General features: G+C 48.9%; 1 protein-coding gene across 4 annotated transcripts; it reads left to right on the plus strand.

The window, feature by feature from the left end:
- The first annotated feature begins 505 nt into the window (after window positions 1–505).
- Window positions 506–18,409, plus strand: capn15 (calpain 15). 4 transcript variants are annotated; one of them, XM_035530565.2, is made up of 13 exons: window positions 4,408–4,538; window positions 5,000–5,086; window positions 10,208–11,627; window positions 12,130–12,338; window positions 12,591–12,774; window positions 13,035–13,258; window positions 13,948–14,073; window positions 14,286–14,438; window positions 15,359–15,520; window positions 15,627–15,853; window positions 16,029–16,192; window positions 16,271–16,449; window positions 16,836–18,409. In XM_035530565.2, exons 3-13 carry the CDS (start codon window positions 10,230–10,232, stop codon window positions 17,011–17,013), a joined length of 3,204 nt encoding a protein of 1,067 aa, XP_035386458.1. In that variant the 5' UTR covers window positions 4,408–4,538; window positions 5,000–5,086; window positions 10,208–10,229; the 3' UTR covers window positions 17,014–18,409. The 4 variants fall into 4 exon arrangements, with proteins under 4 accessions (XP_035386457.1, XP_035386456.1, XP_081552572.1 ...); XM_035530564.2 differs by lacking the exons at window positions 4,408–4,538; window positions 5,000–5,086 and adding an exon at window positions 506–1,267; XM_035530563.2 differs by lacking the exons at window positions 4,408–4,538; window positions 5,000–5,086 and adding an exon at window positions 506–1,200.
- Window positions 18,410–20,303: the final 1,894 nt, after the last annotated feature.

Here is a 20,303-nt window from a genome sequence, read left to right on the forward strand (position 1 = left end):
TTTTAATCTCTCTCTCTCTCTCATATATATATATATATAGGACCACTGCATACATAATCAACAACCTCACTGGCCTGGGTCTACTACCTACTACCACATACAAAATAATTGCTGAATATTCAAATCACACATCTGACCAAATACACTGCACAGAAAACTATTTCATATGCAGTAGAGTGTGTGAAGTATTTAAACCTGCTAACCTTTGCATTCTTTCAGTTCCTTCTATTCGTGGTTACATATCTACTGTCAAACGTTTGGCCACTGGAGTGATATGCATCAAGTTATTAAACCAACATCCCAGTATATATACAAATAAGAGAAGTAGATGTGTCATCTAAAATATTACACAGAGGAGACACTATGCCTTCAAAATATTATTTAGGTTTTCCTGTGTCCAGACAGTTTAGTACAAACCAATATTAATAATAAATAATAAGTACTAATGCACTTAAAATATGCAAATATTTATTAAACACTGACAGAATATATAGTTGAATAACTGAACATAATCTCAGTTATATTACCCTCATCACCTCTGAGAGGGGACCTCACCCCATCAACTGACCATCTGTCGCGCTTGCCTGTCTGTCCAGAGGGTGGCGCTGCTCGCCATTCAGGTGGTTTTCCGGTTGTGGTCTGAAACTTTAACACAAACCTCCTTTAACCCTCCCGGTGTGAGGACTTATTCAGCCTGTTCGCACGGGACACACACGCACACACACCTCGGTGAAGTCAAGCGTGTGTGTGTGTGTGTGTTTTCTTCACTTTAGTCCACAGATCTCGCCGCACGACTCCTGCGAGCACATCCGGGTGTTCGCGTACGCGCGCGTTGCATTCTGGGAAATGCCGTTCCACGTTCATATTCTTCAACACGCTTTGCGCACAAAGCGCGGCGCGCGGTTGCGCTCCCGCGCCGGTTTGCGCAGACAGCGGGCCGGTCTCCGGTGGTTCTTCCTGGAGCGTCGGAGGTAACAGCAGGCTACTCACGAGCTCAGCCAGTCCGCGCGGAGCAAACACTGCAAACTAAGTGTTTCCACATCAGCACAGCAAGACCCGGCGGAGCGCGCGGCCAGCGCGATGAGGACGCGTCTGAGCGCGCGCTTCTGGACAAGGTTTGGGAATAAACTGCTGATCCGGGAAGACGAGAGGAAAAGTTAACTAACCGGAGAGGAGACGCCGCGCGCTGCCGTCCCCCGGGTAAGGGCGTGAGGCTTAGAGGGAGAATCGAAACTGACCTCGTGTGTGGAGACGGAGTACGTTAAAGGTAGTCTTATCACCCGCGCGCGTGTGAGTGTGTGTGACTTTTTCTTTGGTAGTTACAGTTGAAACTTAAGTGATTGTGGTCGCGAGCCTGTGTGAGTGGCGTGTTCGGCCTGTTTTGTTCTCCGGTTCGCCTCTTCACGTGAAGTCCGGCTGTGCGCGAACTTTGGCTCGTGGGGCTCCACGATTCCAAGCGGAAGTGAAGCCTGAGATTCGCAGTTTTTTCCCGCGACTGCTGGAGTCGGCGGTGGCGCGAGAGTGAAGTAGGCTGGCACGCGAGGCTGAAGTGGGCTGCGCTTACAGAGCGCGTGTGTTAGTAGAGACAAAGGGCGAGTGAGTGTAGCTTATGTGCCTCTGCATGCAGATCACACAGGTGTGAAGGCCATTGTTGGTTTGGGACACCAGAAACGGAGACACACACACACACTGGTGGATTCAGTAACACCTGTTACTCAGCAACACCTGCCATAGACATGATTCATACAGAAAAGAGGTGAAGGAGCAGTGGACCAGCCTACCTGTGTGTCAGTGTCCGGGGTGTGTGTGTGTGTGTGTGTGTGTGTGTGTGTGCGCGTGCAAAGAAAACATTGAGATCTTGAAAGGCTTGTTGGGACAGTTCTGTGGTATTTGTTCATAGCCTGATTCAAACTGTTTTACATGTGAGAATGAAAAAGACTGTGGGGGGGGAGGGGTGACTGGTGTACGGAGTGTGTAGTGTACACTAGAGTTGTGTCGTGTCTTGTGACTAGTGTGTGTGTGTGTGTGTGGATCACTGTACTGTGTAGTGTAGACAGTGTAATGTGAGTGTGTCTTGTGACTGTGTGTGTGTGTGGAGTGTATAGTGTACTGTGTAGTGTAGACAGTGTAGTGTGTGTGTGTATCACTGAGTGTATAGTGTACTGTGTAGTGTAGACAGTGTAATGTGTGTGTGTGTGTGTGTGTGTAACTGTCATGTAGTGGATCTGCTCAAGAGGGAGAATGACGTTTGAGGCTGTGTGAGAGCGCGCGAGTGCTGACGTTGGTGTTTTTTTGTGTTGGCTGGAGGCTCAGCATCAGGAGGTCTGACCGCTGTAGCTACCTGGTCCTGCCCGGGCAGAGCTCACTATGGAACAATGAACGTGCAGAATTTCACTGGATGATTCTGTCTGCACCTCCTTCCAGTCTGGCTATTAAGATCTTGTAGGATTTAAAGATTTTCACAAGGATTAACAAACACTTGTGAACCAAAGTGCTACAAAACCAAGAAAGTCCGACTGAGAGAGTCCTTCACCTGTACTATGGGGGGCAGTGTGTGGCGGGTCAGTCATCACTGTGGTTGGCTCGTCTAGACAAAAAACGGAATCAACTAAAGACCACAGAGCCCGGGAATGGCAGGTTACGACACTGTGTGTGCGCGCGCGCTTAGCTCTGGCATGTGCATCAGTCGTAGATTCGCATCCTCGTTTAAGAATTGATCAGCGCGCCGCACGTGCTCAGCTCTGAATGAGGTGTGTGTTAGGCACGAGACCGCTCGCATTGAACAGAGCCCTGTTCTCCGCGGGCTGGAGAGCGGAACCTCTGCGCGTGCGCACTGCTGACTCGCAGTAATACTCGCGAAAGGAGAGCTTGCATCTGCGCGTGTTGGCCTGATCCGAGAGAGCGAGAGAGGAGGGGAGAGACTTCACAGGGGAGAAAACGGGAACGGTCACACGCGCTGTGAAAAACGGCCTCTGCATAAACGCGCGCACACACGCGGAGGGGATATGCGGTGCGGTGCAGGAGCTTGCGCTGCAGCCGCGTCTGCTACGGAATTATGAGCAGAGTAAGACGAACGGGACCGGTCAAGGGACCTGGACACGGTTCTGTTTCACCGGAACCTCCTGAATCTGTCGTCCACGCGCAGCAGCCAACAGTCATTTTTGTTTCCCGCGATAGCTGAGGTAGCTCGCAAGCTAAGCCCGGTTTCCCGGAAAGGACTCATCGGATTCTGTAGTTTGCAGATGGTTTGCACGCAGCACGGGACGGCCGGACAGAAACCTAACGCGCGCGCTAGAGCATGCATGCATGCAGGACTGAAGGCCCTCTGTTATTAACCGGAGTGCTCGAGCTCATGACAGCTGCACATCGCCTTTGGTTTCTGTAATATTCGCTGCAGCGATCTGAGACGGAGCCTTGATGCTCGCGACCCCGACGTTCCGGATTGTCTGGGATAACTACCCGACGACCAGGCCAGCTGGTCGTCCCGCAGTGTTGATGGACTTCACCGGACGCCTCTCCGTTTTTCCACGCGGAGCTAGGACGGTACGGAGCACGGTCCGAGGTAGCGGTAGTTAACAAGCGAGCGAGCTGCGGTCACACCGGCACGGGACGACGGGGTTGTTGTAACAGCACGCGCAAATTAGGTCTGTTCAGCGCCGCCGCTGTCCCGGGCAGAAGACGGACGGCTATTTCTGTCTCTCTCGCTTTCTCTCACTCACACACACACACACACACACAGTGTTGAGTGAAACTGTAGGCTACACGGGCCGGTCGGAACGTGGTGTCGTTAATCCTCGCGGCAGGTGCTTGCGTACCGTCAGAGAGCACGTTGGGAAGTAGACCGTTACTCTCGGTAGGACGCGGATAAACCCGGACGGACGCGCGCGCACAGAGGGCACTCGGGACAGAGTGAGAGCGTGAGACCGGCAGTCTCCGCGCGGACACTGAGCGGATTGTTTTCGGTGTTGGAGCCCGTGCGCGAGCCATTCCCGGGTGAAGAGCCCTCTTATCGGAGGCTGCCCAGGCGTGTGCCTGATAGGGCACGAGGAGAGACGACAGGAGAAGACGCCAGCGAACAGGATTCTGGGAAATCTCCGCAGCAGCTGGGGGCGCCGTCCGGCCTCAGTCCTGCTGAAGACATTTAAACCTCCCCTCTCTCCGGGTCAGTCCACAGAAGTCATGCCAAGTCTGTCAGCTCTGTAGTGTGTGTGTGTGTGCGCGAGAGAGAGATGGAGACGTCTAACCCTGAAGTGATTTTGGAGAGACTGGACAACACTTGACCTGCTCTGAGAGGGGACACGGGACCTCTTGTGGGGCGGCACGTTTGTTGCCCCACTTTTGGAGGTTGTGGTTGCCGTGGCAATGGGGAGTTCTGCGTCATCGCTGACGGCGGAAACGGATTCGGACCATGGGTTTAGCAGTGCGCCCTACCCGCCGGCGCCCCCTGTGGGCTGGCTCCGGAACAGTCACAGCAGTCCAGTGTGGGGGACTACCTTCATCACTCGGCAACATCACCCCATAGCACACAGAGAGAGAAGGTATCACACACACACACACACACCAGATACTAACACACAATCACTCACTATATTGTGCAGCAAAAATCTCTCTCTCTCACACACACACACACACCAGATACTAACACACAATCACTCACTATATTGTGCAGCAAAAATACCTCTCACACACACACACACACACACACACACACCAGATACTAACACACAATCACTCACTATATTGTGCAGCAAAAATATCTCTCTCACACACACACACACACACACACACACACACACACAGAGGACGTCTCCTCACTGCCGGGTTTCTGGTTTGGGTTTTGTTAGCTTCTCCTAGCGTTAGCGCTTAGGATAAAGCTTCCATTTAAAGCATCTCCAGACTCACTATACCTAGAACAGGCCAAAAAGAGTGTTTTAGCTGGACCTTGGGAGTGTGTGTGTGTGTGTGTGTGTGTGTGTGTGTGTGTGTGTACACATGGAAGATGATGTGGTTCATAGGGCAGGTGAGCTGGGATGTTGGAGAAGGAAGTGCTCTCCTGCTGAGTCATAGGGTACACGGTGGCCTGATGGTGAGTTATTGATCTTTATATAAAGAGACTGAGAACCTCAACGTATGAATAAATAATACACTGCGTGTGTGTGTTAGTGGATTGTATGTAGTGAGTGTGTGTGTCTGTGTGTGTTAGTGGACTCTGTGTCTGTGTGTGTTAGTGGACTCTGTGTCTGTGTGTGTTAGTGGACTGTCTGTGTGTGTGTGTGTTAGTGGACTGTGTGTCTGTCTGTGTGTGTGTGTTAGTGGACTGTGTGTGTGAGATCCCAATCCAGTACTCTTATCCACTGCAGTATTTATTTCCCCTCCACTAGCACAGCTGGGCAGAGAAGCTGTGTGACCCTCCGTTATCTGCCACGGGCCTGCGGGGTAATGGTGTACCTTTTGGAACAGTGGTGTGATATCACATGTAACGCAGGACATCTAAACAAAAACAGAAGTTAAACTGGTGAAGGTCACTGTAGAAGGTTGAGTTCTGTGGAGAGCCAGCGAGTCTGCGCTGGTCTGTCTGCTCGGGGAGCGGGAGAGTCACGCAAACACCCAAATCTACAGAAGGATCCTGTTTGGGGGAAGTGCAGTATTGATCTGGGCTAGACAGCGTCAAAAATAGTTCAGGAAGTAACCTGATCCATGTCTGTTCCTACAGCTAAATCCCAGCATTGCACCTCAGCAGTCCTTTACGACCCACATACGGGGTTGATGCATTTCCTGTGTGTGTGTTTGGGGGGGCATTGGATACAGAGTCACTCGTTTTGTGTGTGTGTGTAAGAGAGAATAAAGGGGAAGGAATTGTCACATTGTTTAACATAGTCTCTCTCTCTCTCTCTCTCTCTCTCTCTCTCTCTCACACCCTCAATTTACATGAACAAGTACTTGAATTACATTATTATACTATTTGTGATGTCTAATGTAATATAATAAACTGTAAAGAAGGAAGTAGAATTAGACTGGAAGAAAACTGAGAACATCAAGAATTTTCCTTTAGACGGTTCTGTTCCTCCTCTGAACTTATCGGAGTGAGTGTGTGTGCGTGCGTGCGCAGTGGTTAGTGTGTCTACGTCACATCCTCATCTACTCTATTCTGTTTTAATATTTTACAACCTAGGGTTATTGTTTGAGCTGTTCAAAACACACACAATCCTTCCTAGTGATCTGTCTCTGCTTTTTTTTGGGGGGGGGGGTATTGCTATAAACACACACATTATTTTGTAGTGTTGTGTGACTTTTTTATAAAAGTGTGTCGTGTGCAGAGAAGATATGTTGTGCGAGTTGTTGAGTATCTGTGTGAGTTGTGGGTTTCCTTTGGCCCTCGAGTTGTCAGGTAACTTGAGTTGTGGGTTGTTGTTTTTGTTTATCAATTTCTTTGACTCTGTAGATTTGCGCTTTTTTGCTCTTCGAGTCTTTCACTCTCTGGAGCTGCTTGAAATTATCCCCATAGCAACAATGTTCAGTTTCTTCCACCAATCAAAATTTAGCAGCCAGCTGAGTGTAAATTTTTTTTTTTTTTCTCTCTCGCTCAACCACACACACACACACACACACACACACACACACACTGGCCTTGATGAGTTTAGCAAGGTTATTCAGACTTGAGTGGTAACTGCATGAAACACAAACACTGTCTGTCTCTGTCTCTGTCTGTGTATACCTCTTCAGCTCCGGGTGTGCGTGCATAACTAAGAGGAAAGAAACCTACTTGTGGTCCTGTACTTAGCACTGTTAATGAGAACTGCTGTGTTAAAGGTTAAAGGTCAAATAAAAGGAGGAAGAACTGTGTGATGTGTGGTCCATAACTAGCCCTTGTTTTCTTATAAACTGACCAGAAGCAGATTTGTCCCCGACCCCACACACACACACACACACACACACACACACACACACACACACACACCACATTTTCAGATTCAGTATAGTTTTTGATTGAGTTCAAGATTCAATTCAATTATTCAATATTTTATATACTAAAAATATGCCCTAAAACACATTCGCTGGCATTCACAAATAACTTGGAAACTAGTTTGTGATGAATAAATATTCTATTTAAAGATCAATGTGGGATTTCCAGCATGATTACTAGGGTGTTCTATCCAATATTGAGGGTGCGTGTGTGTAGGGTCTGCTACAGCTAACAGAGTAAAGATATCCACGCATGATTACGCCCTCTAGAAGTACCGCAGGAAAATGAACAACTACGTAAAGATACCAGCATTAACCAACCTGACGTCCCTCACCAGCAGGAGTTATTACTGTTCTCGTTGGGGAAGTAATCAGACACAAAAAATAGTTGTAAAGTGAATTACAGTACTGCTGTGTAATGCCATCATAACGATGACCTCATAAGGGTTTGCTTACATGTGAGTCTTTGAGTATTTGAAAAGCTCTGCATGATGCAGACTTGTACTGTCCACGTGAGGTGAGACACAGTAGAGACGGGCCTGCCATTACAAGAATCAATCGTGGATAGACTAACTGAAAATCTCCATCCATGTGAAAATAGTTGTACCAGCTCGAACTGACGGAGGCTTTCTGAAAGCTGCCAAATAAATAATTAAAGAGAATGAATGACACACAGCGTTTGTGACCTGTGTTCAGTACAACGGTACAATCATTACACCAGCACAAAGCACAGCATTCCACACGTCTGTCCACTAAGAAATCCTTCTCTCTCTCTCTCTCCCTCCCCCCAGTTCATTTCAGTTTATCACACCATATTCACTTACAGTGTTAACAACATTAATCAACCTTTGTAGTCAAAGAAATGGAGAATTCTGTGTTATAATTATTCATTTGAAAAAACTTACTGGTATGAAATAATGAATTCAAGATGAGAAGTCAAAAGAGGAAAATAAATTAGACAGAAAGGTGCAAACAGTGCAATACGGAGAGTGTGTGTGTGTGTTACTCATTGGCTCATGTTGTACAGGCATATATGCATCTCCCAGCTAAAACACTGCTTTCTTTCTGTTCTCCAGCAGGATGGGCAGTTTGTCAGTGTTGGATAAAGCTGGGGTGGCTCATTGCAAGTTTGACATATTTGGTAGAATGTTTCACACTCAGTGAGGAAGTTCAGCTCCATCTCTGCAGTGTCATCGTTACACTGCTGACAGACTCTCTGTCTCCTATAGGCCGGTCTGGATGTCCAGGCTGTGTTCTCTGAGTCTGGGCTCTGTCAGCGTGGTTCTGATGTGTCCTGGTGTGTAACAGTGTTTGTTAATGATGGTGTGAGGGGTCTCTTCTCTGCTCAGCTCTTGACACACTGCAGTGCTTTGTTGTTGTAGGAGGGGAGGGAGGGGGGGTCTCTATTTTTTAAATGTAGCCAGTATTTAATCACCCATTTTTGAATTTTGATTAATAGTGGAAATTGGCCTAATTCAGCTCTACAGGTGTTTTGTTGTTTATATGTTGTTTTCCTGTGCACTTTGAGGATATTTTTACAGAATTCCGAGTGCGTCATTTCAGCTGGGTGTCTGTTCCAGTGAGAGTGGCCCCCACACCTCACAACCACACAGCACAACTGGTTCTGCGATGGAATGGAGTATTTTGAGCTAAATTTGAGTTAGTATTTGAATGTGAATTTGACATAAAATTGCACAGATGCCCTGCGTCTGTTTCCTAATTTTCAGTCCTGTGTCATTGTAATCTGTACAGGTTTCTAGTGTTCTAGTCCAGGTCTGTGACTACTGCTACAGCAGGTCCAGGGTCCAGGTCTGTCAGTACTGCTACAGCAGGTCCAGGGTCCAGGTCTGTGACTACTGCTACAGCAGGTCCAGGGTCCAGGTCTGTCAGTACTGCTACAGCAGGTCCAGGGTCCAGGTCTGTCAGTACTGCTACAGCAGGTCCAGGGTCCAGGTCTGTCAGTACTGCTACAGCAGGTCCAGGGTCCAGGTCTGTCAGTACTGCTACAGCAGGTCCAGGGTCCAGGTCTGTCAGTACTGCTACAGCAGGTCCAGGGTCCAGGTCTGTGACTACTGCTACAGCAGGTCCAGGGTCCAGGTCTGTCAGTACTGCTACAGCAGGTCCAGGGTCCAGGTCTGTGACTACTGCTACAGCAGGTCCAGGGTCCAGGTCTGTGACTACTGCTACAGCAGGTAGAACAAGGTCGTCTGCGTGGAGCTGAAACGTGATTTCTGAGTCACAAGTGAGACCAGGTGCCTCACGGCTCCTGAGAAAAGGAGACGGTCCTTTTGTTGGCAGTCGTCCTGTGCGCCTGTTTGTGTGCGTGTGTTTAGCGAGGATAACCCTGTCATACGCTTCACCCCCTATACCACTACACCATGTGTCACTCTGGGGAAAGCTTTTTGGAGTCTGTGAAACATGTGAACATGATGTTGTGATGAACCTGTCTGTCATTTGGGGTGTGTGGAGTGTAGATATGATCTGATGTGCAGTGATTTGATATGAATATGAATATATGACTCTCAGCTTCATAAAGACGTCTGTAGGTCTGGAGTTATTACAGAGTACCTTCCCCAGATTATTGTCCACACAGATACTGCAGTAGTTATTACACACACGCACGCTCACGCTCGCTCTCTCTCTCTCTCAATCATGCACACACACTGGTATACATCTCCCATACACTTGTGTTTTCTGTTTATGACATGGCAGCATCTAGTGGTGTACATCACACACACACACTACATTATTTATGAACAGATGCCTCCCAATGACAACTGGAAGGATATAACAACTGACACACACACACAGTGCCAAGTGGAATAAGAGCCAATGCTGATGTCAGTACTAATGACTGAATGACTGGGACCTAATACTCTAATACTTCTCGCTGCCATCGCGTGCACGTGTGTGTGTGTGGGGGGGAGATGGAGCTGTTTGCTGTCTGGACAAACCTTCCTTCATGGAGGATCTCAAAGCGCACATATACACACACACACCCACACCCCTACTGATAGAATGGCCACACCGTTCAGAGGGCTGTGTGTCAGCTCCGGTTACACTCAGACAGATTAATTTCATTCTCTTTTTATTCCAGACAGCGTCAGTACCCTGTGATCAGGACTCACTAACCTGTGTGAACACACACACACACACACTGCATGAAGTCCTCCTAACACACACACACACACACACAGAGTGTCAATATTTTCACTCTGCCTGTCTGTCTGCCTGTCTGTCTCAGTCATTCACACTCTCCGGGTTCGATGGCTGAAGTGGTCCGGAGTGCAGAGTGGTCTTGTGGTCGCTGCACGTTCCTGAATCCTGGGGGATCTCCGCGCTGTTCCATCTGTGAGGCTCCACGGCAGAAACCGGATCTCAATCGTATCCTCCGGCTCAGCAGCGCGGGGGAAATCCGCTGGACCTGCCCGCGCTGCACACTCACCAATCACCACGCAGCGGAGGCGTGTTCTGTCTGCGGAGCCACGCCCACCACCCCCAATGGGCCTGTCCCACCCGCACAGGCCCCTCCCACCACCTCGGAGCCCGCCTCCGAGGCGGAGCCCAGAAGCCAACAGGCCAGTGAGGAGCCTCTGCAGGCGGAGCCTAACGGGGAGTTGAGCGTGGGTGGGGCTGAGGTGTGTGGGTGGGCGTGTCCTCGCTGCACGCTGCTCAATACGCCCGTGGCGACGTCCTGCTCGGCGTGCGGTGGCCCACGCAAACTCTCGCTGCCCAAGATTCCGCCAGAGGCGCTCGTGGTTCCAGACGTGCGCACGCCGGTTTCGGGGTTTCCCGCGGCAACTGCAGGGGCGTCTGCACCAGTGCTCATCGACCTCACTGAGGACTCTCCACCTCCAGGCCCGTCCGGCACGCCGTCGCCGCCCCCTAGCTCCGCCCCCTTCCTGCCACTGTCCTTCTCTTCCCTGCAGAACAATCCCGTACCTCGCAGCCGACGGGAAGTCCCGCCCACCGCCCGCCCGCCCAACCCGACCGCTCCGGCTACGTCTCCCTCAGCAGGCCCCTCCCCCAAACCCAAGCCCCTCCCTCCCGCGGAGCAAGCCTACCCGATCAAACGCCTCGGTGTACTGGAGGAGGAGGAGCCTAACCAGCCAGCAGCACCTGTCACATCCCCGCCCTCTTGGAAGTGTCCCGGATGCTCCGCCCCCTCTGTGCCATCCGTGTCCTCGGCAGGTCGCTGCGACGCCTGCCGGGGGTCACGGCCGGGGTCGGGCGGTGATGTCATCGACGTGCTCGGCGAATCCGTGCGGTTCACGCCAGCCTCGCCCTCCAGCCCGGACTTCACCTCGTGGGCGTGTTCCAAGTGCACGCTGCGGAACCCCACGGGGGCGGGCCACTGCTCGGCCTGCGGCTCCTCCAAGCTGCACGGCTTCTCCGAGCCCAGCAGCTGCTCCGCCTGCTCCCGCCAGCAGGGGGCAGGGCCGGAGAAGGGGCCGCCTCAGTGGGCGTGTCCGGCGTGCACATTGCTGAACGAGGGGCGTAAGAAGCACTGCGCGGCGTGTCACACGGCGCAGCAGTACGCGTCCATACGCCGCGCTGGCCGCGGCCTCCGCCGCAGGGAGAGCGTGCACGTGGAACAGCGCAGGCGCACGGACGAGGGCGAGGCCAAGGAACTCTGGGAAAACATCGTGAGCTTCTGCAGAGAGGTGTGTGTGTGTGTGTGTGTGTGTGTGTGTGTGAATCTTATCAACCTCTCTGTCTTTTCGTTTGACACTCTGTCTCTCTCTCTCTATAATTCATACACAACTGTATACACACACACACACACACACACACAGAAATTCTTAAAGACATTATTATTATTATTATTATTATTATTATTATTATTATTGTTGTTGTTGGAGAATCAAGCTACAGAAATGCCCACAGGATGTGTTCTCTCACTGTGTGTGTGTGTGTGTGTGTGTGTGTGTATGTATGTGTGTGAATCTTATCAACCTCTCTGTCTTTTCATTTGACACTCTGTCTCTCTCTCTCTATAATTCATACACAACTGTATACACACACACACACACAGAAATTCTTAAAGACATTATTATTATTATTATTGTTGTTGTTGGAGAATCAAGCTACAGAAATGCCCACAGGATGTGTTCTCTCACTGTGTGTGTGTGTGTGTGTGTGTATGTTTGTGTGTGCGTGTTGTAGAACGCAGTGAACTTTGTGGATGACAGCTTTCCTCCAGGTCCCAGATCAGTAGGCTTCCCTGAGAGTGACAGCGTCCAACAGCGAATCAAAAAGTGGCTCCGCCCACATGAAATTAACTGCAATAACTTTAAGGACCGTGGGGTGAAGTGGTCAGTTTTCCGAACACCCCGCCCATCTGATATACTGCAGGGGCTTCTGGGAAATTGCTGGTAAGAGAGGTGTGTGTGTGTGTGTGTGCTTGTGTGTTTGTGCGAGCATGCTGCTATGACGACCAGTGGGGTCTGTTCTCAGGTTAACAGGCTTAACCAGTTGATAAACAATAACCGATTACTCTTGTGTTAATACACCCACTGTAAAGCAGACATGACTAATCACACCTGCACTTCTCATCCAGCTCAATCGCAGACATCAAGCGGAAGTGGTTTCACCTGAGTGTCATTTTTGTGTGTGTGTGTGTGCAGGTTCCTGAGTGCATTAGCGGTGCTGGCAGAGCGTCCTGAACTGGTGGAGCGGGTCATGATCACGAGGACCATTTGTCCCGAGGGCGCGTACCAGGTGCGGCTGTGTAAGGATGGGACGTGGACCACCGTGCTGGTGGACGACATGCTGCCCTGTGACGAGTACGGATACCTCCTCTTCTCACAGGTGTGTGTGTGTGTGTGTGTGTGCTTGTTTGTGGGGGTCTGATGTGTAACAGTGTGTGTATTTCTGGGTGTGTAACTGCGTGTGTTTGTGAGTGTGTGTGTGTGTGTTGCCTTTTTTTCATCAGTTCAGATTGGTGTGAAGTCCATTACAGATTAGTTAAATTTCACTGGGATTAAACTCCTTCAAATGAAACCATTTAAAACATTTTATTCTCTGTTCTGTCTTTTGTCTGGTGTGTTCCCTGCTCATCGGCCCTCCAGGCCCAGAGGAGGCAGCTGTGGGTGGCCCTGATAGAGAAGGCCCTGGCTAAGCTCCACGGCTCATACTTCGCATTGCAGGCGGGCAGAGCCATCGAGGGTCTGGCCACGCTGACTGGGGCGCCGTGTGAGAGTGTGATGTTACAGGTGAGCTCCACCAACCCCCGTGAGGAGGCCATCGACACAGACCTCATCTGGGCCAAGATGCTGAGCTCCAAAGAGGCAGGGTAGGTCACACACACACACACACACACACACACACACACAGACACGCACACAGACACAATAAATAAATATATATATATAATGTGATTCCCTTTCCATGCCATGGTACCTGTGTGCCTCTCCGTTCTTCTCCAGGGTGCTTTAACTCTTAGCACTGTCCTCTAGTCTCCTCTACTTTCAGTCCTCACTAGCAGGGTGTCTGTCTGTGTGTCTGTCTGTCTGTGTGTGTGTGTCTGTCTGTGTGTCTGTGTCTGTCTGTCTGTGTCTGTGTTTCTCTGTCTGTGTCTCTGTCTATGTGTCTCTGTGTGTCTCTGTCTGTGTGTGTGTCTGTGTGTCTGTGTCTGTGTGTCTCTGTCTATGTGTCTCTGTCTGTGTGTGTGTCTGTGTCTGTCTGTCTGTGTCTGTGTGTCTCTGTCTGTGTGTGTGTGTCTGTCTGTCTGTCTGTGTCTGTCTGTCTGTGTCTGTGTGTCTCTGTCTCTGTCTGTGTGTGTCTGTGTCTGTGTGTCTCTGTCTCTGTCTCTCTGTGTGTGTGTCTGTCTGTCTGTCTCTGTGTGTGAGTGTGTGTGTGTGTGTGTGTGTGTGTGTGTGTGTGTGTGTGTGTGTGTGTGTGTGTCTGTCTGTCTTGGAATGCTATTTTTTAAAGCAACCTTGTCAGTGTGAAGACATTTTATAGCACTTTCTTTTTTTTCAGTTTCCTGATGGGGGCGTCATGTGGGGGTGGGAATATGAAAGTGGACGATGCTATTTATGAGTCTCTGGGGCTCCGTCCCCGACACGCCTACTCCATACTGGATGTCCGAGACGTACAAGGCTACAGGTATGAGTGTAGTGCTACGAAGCAATACTCGGTGAGGTAGTGATGTCCATTACAGCATAATGTACTATACACATCACATATGCTCTCACACACACACACACACACACACACACACACACATCCTGCTTACATCACCTAGAGCGTTCTGCTCTGGAAGGTTTTAGATGGGTCGGTTCTGGAGGGTTCTGCTCTAACATCTCTGCTCTGTCCAGGCTGCTACGTCTGCGGAACCCGTGGGGCAGGTTCTCATGGAATGGCTGCTGGTCAGACGAGTGGCCTGACTGGCCTCAGCACCTGCGCCGTGATCTCATGGCTCATGGCAGTAGCGAGGGGGTCTTCTGGATGGAGTATGGAGACTTCATCAAGTCAGTCACTTATCAATACCTGTCAATCATACATAATGATGTATGTAATAATCAGATATGCACTCATGAGTGAATCCAGTACAGCAACTTCACAGACTCACAGAACATGCAGTTATCAACGCAGTGTGTTGCTGACAACATGAGAATGAGTTTAGTACCATGATGTGGGTTAGTCTTAGTCTTAATCTAAGACCAGTGTCAGTCCTGAATGGGACGCAACACCAGACAGTCATTCAAAAAGCTGCTCCTCTTACGGGCGTCAGTCGGTACTGGTGTGTCAAGTCAAGACTTGGTGCTTATTTTAGCAAGTGTTCATATACATCAGTCTGGGAGCTCTGTGTGTGTGTGTGTGTGTGTGTGTGTGTGTGTGTGTGTGTGTGTGTGTGTGTGTGTGTGTGTGTGTGTGTGTGTGTGTGTGTGTGTGTGTGTGTGTCTGTTTCTACATCTGTGACGGAGTGACTTTACAGTGGTGGATGTGTGTGTGTGTGTTTACATCTGTAATGGTGTGAATGAACTCTGTTCTGTTAGAGTTAGTATTGGGTCTGTGTGTGTGTGTGTGTGTGTGTGTGTGTGTGTAAGAGACAGGAGTGCATGCAGGTGTGTGTGTAATGGATTGCTCTGTTTGAAAGCAAATGCTAGAGTGACTTCAGAAGACACGAGCAAACATGAACAGTTCTAAACATGCACGAACACGCACACACAGAGGTGTGATAACAGTCAGCCACTCCTATGAGGCTCAAAGTTTAATATATAATTTACACTTGCCACATGACACAATTAACCGTGTGTGTGTGTCTTTTAAAAAGAAAGTGAAAGAAAAATTAACTGTGATTTCTGTATGGCTACTTTGTAAGGATGATTTTGACACAGGAAATGTATAATCTAAGGTGTGTGTGTGTGTGCGTGTGCGCGCGTTGCAGGTATTTTGACTCGGTGGACATCTGTAAGATCCACTCTGATTGGCAGGAGGTGCGTGTACAGGGCTGCTTCCCCAGCAGAGCAGGGGCACCTCTCACCGTCACTGCGCTGACTGTGCTAGAGAGAACCGCACTGGAGTTTGCCCTGTTCCAGGAGGGCAGCAGGTGTCACGCGCACACACACACGCACACGCACACTCACTCCCACATGTATACACACCCACACACACCTTAAACCTGCGAACTGAGGTGGTGGTGTGTGCGCCCACAGGCGCTCTGACACAGCCGACAGCCACCTTCTGGATCTGTGTATCATGGTGTTCCGCGCCTCATTCGCCAGCGGGGGCAGACTGAGCCTCGGACGCTTGCTGGCGCACAGCAAGAGGGCCGTGAAAAAATTTGTGGGCTGTGACATCATGCTGGAGCCTGGAGAGTATGCAGTAGTGTGTTGTGCCTTTAACCACTGGCAGATGAACGTGACAGGAACCACCACTCCAGGTATGCATGCGCACACACACACCTACAAACAAAAATATACACACACATTACACACACATACATATACATGTACACATACAAACTTACACATGTTCTCGCTATCTTTTATGTCACAGTAAAATATTTGAGTGCATTTAAAGCTCCTCTTTTGTTTTCGCGTCTGTGTGTGATGCAGTATCCAGCCCCACCAGTGGGAGGGCTGTGAGTCAGGATTTCCCCGGCTACATCTTGGCCGTCTACAGCTCCAGACAGGTGATGGTGGAGCAGGTGGAGGCAACGGCCCCCACCCTCGCTGATGCAATCATACTACTGACAGAGAACAAGGGGGAGAGACACGAGGTACACACACACACACACACACACACACACACACACACACACACACACCTTTCCTCACTCTCTCTCTCTGTGTCTCAGGGTCGTGAGGGAATGACATGTTACTACCTGACACATGGGTGGGCGGGGCTAATTGTCGTCGTGGAGAACCGTCACCCAAAGTACTACCTCCACGTATCATGTGACTGCACAGACAGCTTCAACGTTGTGTCCACCCGCGGAAGCCTGAAAACCATCGACAGTGTCCCGCCTTTACACCGGTACACACACCACACTCCAACCCCGTGTGTGTGTGTGTGTGTGTGTGTGTGTGTGTGTGTGTGTGTGTAGAGGAGTGTACACAATTGTCATTGTACACTATGCCAGTGTAGATTATGGCTAGTGCAATCTGTGTTCATAAACAGCAGACATGTTTTAAGTGGGAGTTTCTTTATAGTCTTGAACATTCAGGGCTGTTTGTGTGTGTGTGTGCGCATGCATGTGTGCCGTTGACCCTGTTGAGTAGAATGTGGGCGTGTGAAACGCTGCCCCCTAGTGGTAGTAAGTGCCCGTGGAGTTCAATCCTACTTAACTCCCTCACGAGCTGCAGACAAAACAAGAGCTTACTCATTGTGTGTGTGTGTGTGTGTGTGTGTGTGTGCTGCAGGCAGGTACTGGTGGTACTCTCTCAGCTGGAAGGCAATGCTGGTTTCTCCATCACACATCGTTTGGCCCATCGCAAAGCAGCCCAGGCCAATCTCGGGGACTGGACCCCGACCAAAGCCGCACACTCGCCCCAACTCACCCCAGACACAGAGGGCCTCCACAAACCCCGGCCACTCTGACACACACACACACACACACACACACACGGAAAGTCAGGGTGAGCATGCCGGAACTACTGAGCCAATCAGATGTCTGCTCCTTGAGCCAAGACCCTCCCGCTGCAAACACACACACACACACACTCAGTACAGCAAGAGATGCATCCGCATGCAAACTTCCATACTTATGTTCAGTTAAATGAACTACACACACACACACACGCACTGTGCTGTAGTTCAGGGTGTGTTTGTTCAGTTAAATGAGCCACACACACACGCACACTGCTGTAGTTCAGGGTGTGTTTGTTGTTCAGTTAAAGGAACCATACACACACGCACACTGCTGTAGTTCAGGGTGTGTTTGTTCAGTTAAATGAACCACACATGCACTGTGCTGTAGTTCCTGGAAGGTCTGGATCATCTCGTCTGTGATTATTTTGTTCATGTTTCTTTTTTTCTGTCTGTCCGGGTGAGAACGAGGGTGAGAGAAGAATCTCACTCTGTCTTATCATGTCTGACGTGGAGAGAGGCTTTGCTCCCAGAAACCAACAACAAAACTTGAACTGTTCTTGGGCAAAATGTTTAAATTTTGGGGATTGTGTGTAATGTTATATCATCCTTTTTTCCTGTGTTCACAGAGATTTAGAAACTTTGTGCGTGTGTGTGTGAGTGACTGCGAGTGTGTGTGTGAGATGTGGTTCATCTTCTATAAACAGCATCATTTAGTTAATTTATTTGAGGTTGTAATAAAGGTGTTTAAAGGTCTGAGGTGATGGAAGTGTCGATCACTGATCACTGATCAGATTTGTCTCTTTTAGACGAGATCGTAGTTCTAGTCGTAGCTAGTGTAAAGGTGGTGTAGGGATGCATCTGTCCATATCCGGTACGTTTGGGTGGGTGTGAGACCTGTGTTGTCTCTTTACTGGTTTTGATTGTACACTGGTTTTAAATGCCACACTGACCTGCACCACTGCGTCCTGTGGACTGGTATGACTGGTTTTTTGCCTGATTGGTTGTTTTTCTGTGGTTTGCCCTGCAGCTAGTTGTGTGCAGGCCAGTAGCGCCCTCTGCTGTCTGTAGTTGGAGGTACAGCCTCACCTCTCTATGACCCATACGTGTATCCACATCCTTCTTCCACACAAATACACTCCTCTACCTACACATACTTCACTCTCTTTACACTAGTACATACACACTTCCCCATTTAACACACACACACCCTCCTCTCTTCTGTGTGTGTTGTACAGCCTGGTTTGTATAGACCCACAGCAGTGTTGGCTAAGAGAACACTGAAGTGGAACATATTGAATATTGAGTATTTTATTGATTTTGAAAAAGAAAACTCTATAAGAATAACCTCTGTATGGTTCATTTGCAAACTCAGGTTCCATTGGACCAAATAAAGTTTTTTAATCAACTGAAGTGTTTTGTTTATTCTTTGGGAGCGTGAAACACAAGCTGAAGGTTCAAGTGTCCAGTTCACTGTCTGAATCTCTAAGTCCTTCCCACACAGTGCTGAGCTTTTCCTTGGCATGGATCACAGTGATGGGGAGGGTTACAGCTCTGTGTGCCCAACCCCCTCACGTTACCACCCCGACCTCTATAACCCCTGACCTCTGTGAACCCCCTCACCTCACAGCTGTGTGTGAGCCTTAGGTCACCAGGCACGATGCAGAGCGCTGGATGGAGTACAGTTCGCCATCACTGGACTCTGAAACATGGAGTGACGGATCACGCTTCTCGATCTGTCAGTTTGACGGACAGGTCTGGGATTGATGAATGTCAGGAGAACGTGACCTGCTTGGCTGCACCGTGCCGACTAAGCTTTGGTGGCAGAGGGATAATTCTGTGGAGTTGTTTCAGGGGTCTGTCTGGGGCCCTTAGTTCCAGTGAACTAGAACAGACTGAGTCTGTCTGACCTCACGAACGCTCTTCGGGGTGAAGGGACAAGCAGTCCCTCAGACACTCTGTGGATTAATAACGGGCCATCACTAAAGCTCCAGTATGTGTAATGTGTAGGTGTCCCAATACTTCTGTCCACATAGTGTAAGTTCCACAGTCTTAAAACCTGGAACTAGAGTATCTGATTTTTATTTAAAAAATGTAAAAAAAAAAATTTTTTTTACCAGTTTCTAGGTTCATCTATTTTTTTTTTAGTTTAATTAAAATTTAAAAACCAGGAACTTTGTATATCCTGATATTGTTCAAGAATGAAGGGTACTGAATAATGAATAATTCATGAATGGGTAATGAATACAAGTATGAACTGCAGTGACTCAAACTGAGAGTGTGTGAGGTTTTTATTTTGAATAAAATGGCTCCGTTGCTAACCACGGTAGGATCCCAGCTGATGAGCATTAGCCAATAGGTTAAAAGGTTAAAACTGGATTGTCAAAGGTCGGTTCTGGAGAGCCAAAGTCCAGTGAAGTTTAGTGATTTCACTGCTCAGAAAGACCTACTACACCTGGCAATTGATCGATGAGTCGTGTTTAACTATTATTAGTTATTTTAGCAGGAGTGCCAGAATCCCACTGGTTTGGTGACTGACCTGCTTAAACGCGCCTGACTGCACTCAGCGGTCATTTGCCAGGGTTACAAGCACCTGTTCATCTGCAGCTGTCCGGGATGTTCTTGGCACCATCCATTCTCCCTCAGTCCTGACCACCACCGTGTTTTGGAGTTCAGTCCAGTCCTGGTCTCTTCTGCTACATGCCATCATAATCTTCCAAGCATCTGTTTTTGTTGTTTGTTTGTTTATGTATTTGTTTTTGTTTTTTGCAAAGCACAACACTTTTTTCAGAAGAGACTTATTTTTTTGGAGCCCTGCCATAGATGCGTAAACTTGGTGAACTTGTCATGTTCACATATTCACCTTGGGAGGTTGTTGTCATGTTCACATCCTCACAGGAGGTTCTGACTTCATTTTGAGAGAAAAATTAATTCTTAGTTTTTTCTCAAATAAACTTTATTTATTGTTCCAAACTCAACTCTCATCACCCTCACTGCCTGTTCCAGCTGCCTGCTCTGGGAGCGTTAACAGGTAAGTGTCGAGGGGCAGGGCACACCTGTTCAGGATTCATGCATATTAGAATTTATGCACATTAATATTCTTTGTTCTGCCTAGACAGGGTTAGATATCTAACCACCATGAATGAAAATGAATAAACAAATTTTAAAAACTAAGTATTAACTCTAATGAGGCACTTAAAAACTAGATTTTATATTTACACTTGTATTTGTCTCATCTGTAGTAACTGCTCTTGGATGGTGCTTCGTAACGTTGTGTTGTGACTCGTTGAGTGTAAATGCAA

Source organism: Electrophorus electricus, chromosome 14 (genome assembly GCF_041902795.1).
Source record: "Electrophorus electricus isolate QZ-2024a chromosome 14, ASM4190279v1, whole genome shotgun sequence".
NCBI classification, from domain to species: Eukaryota; Metazoa; Chordata; class Actinopteri; order Gymnotiformes; family Gymnotidae; genus Electrophorus; species Electrophorus electricus.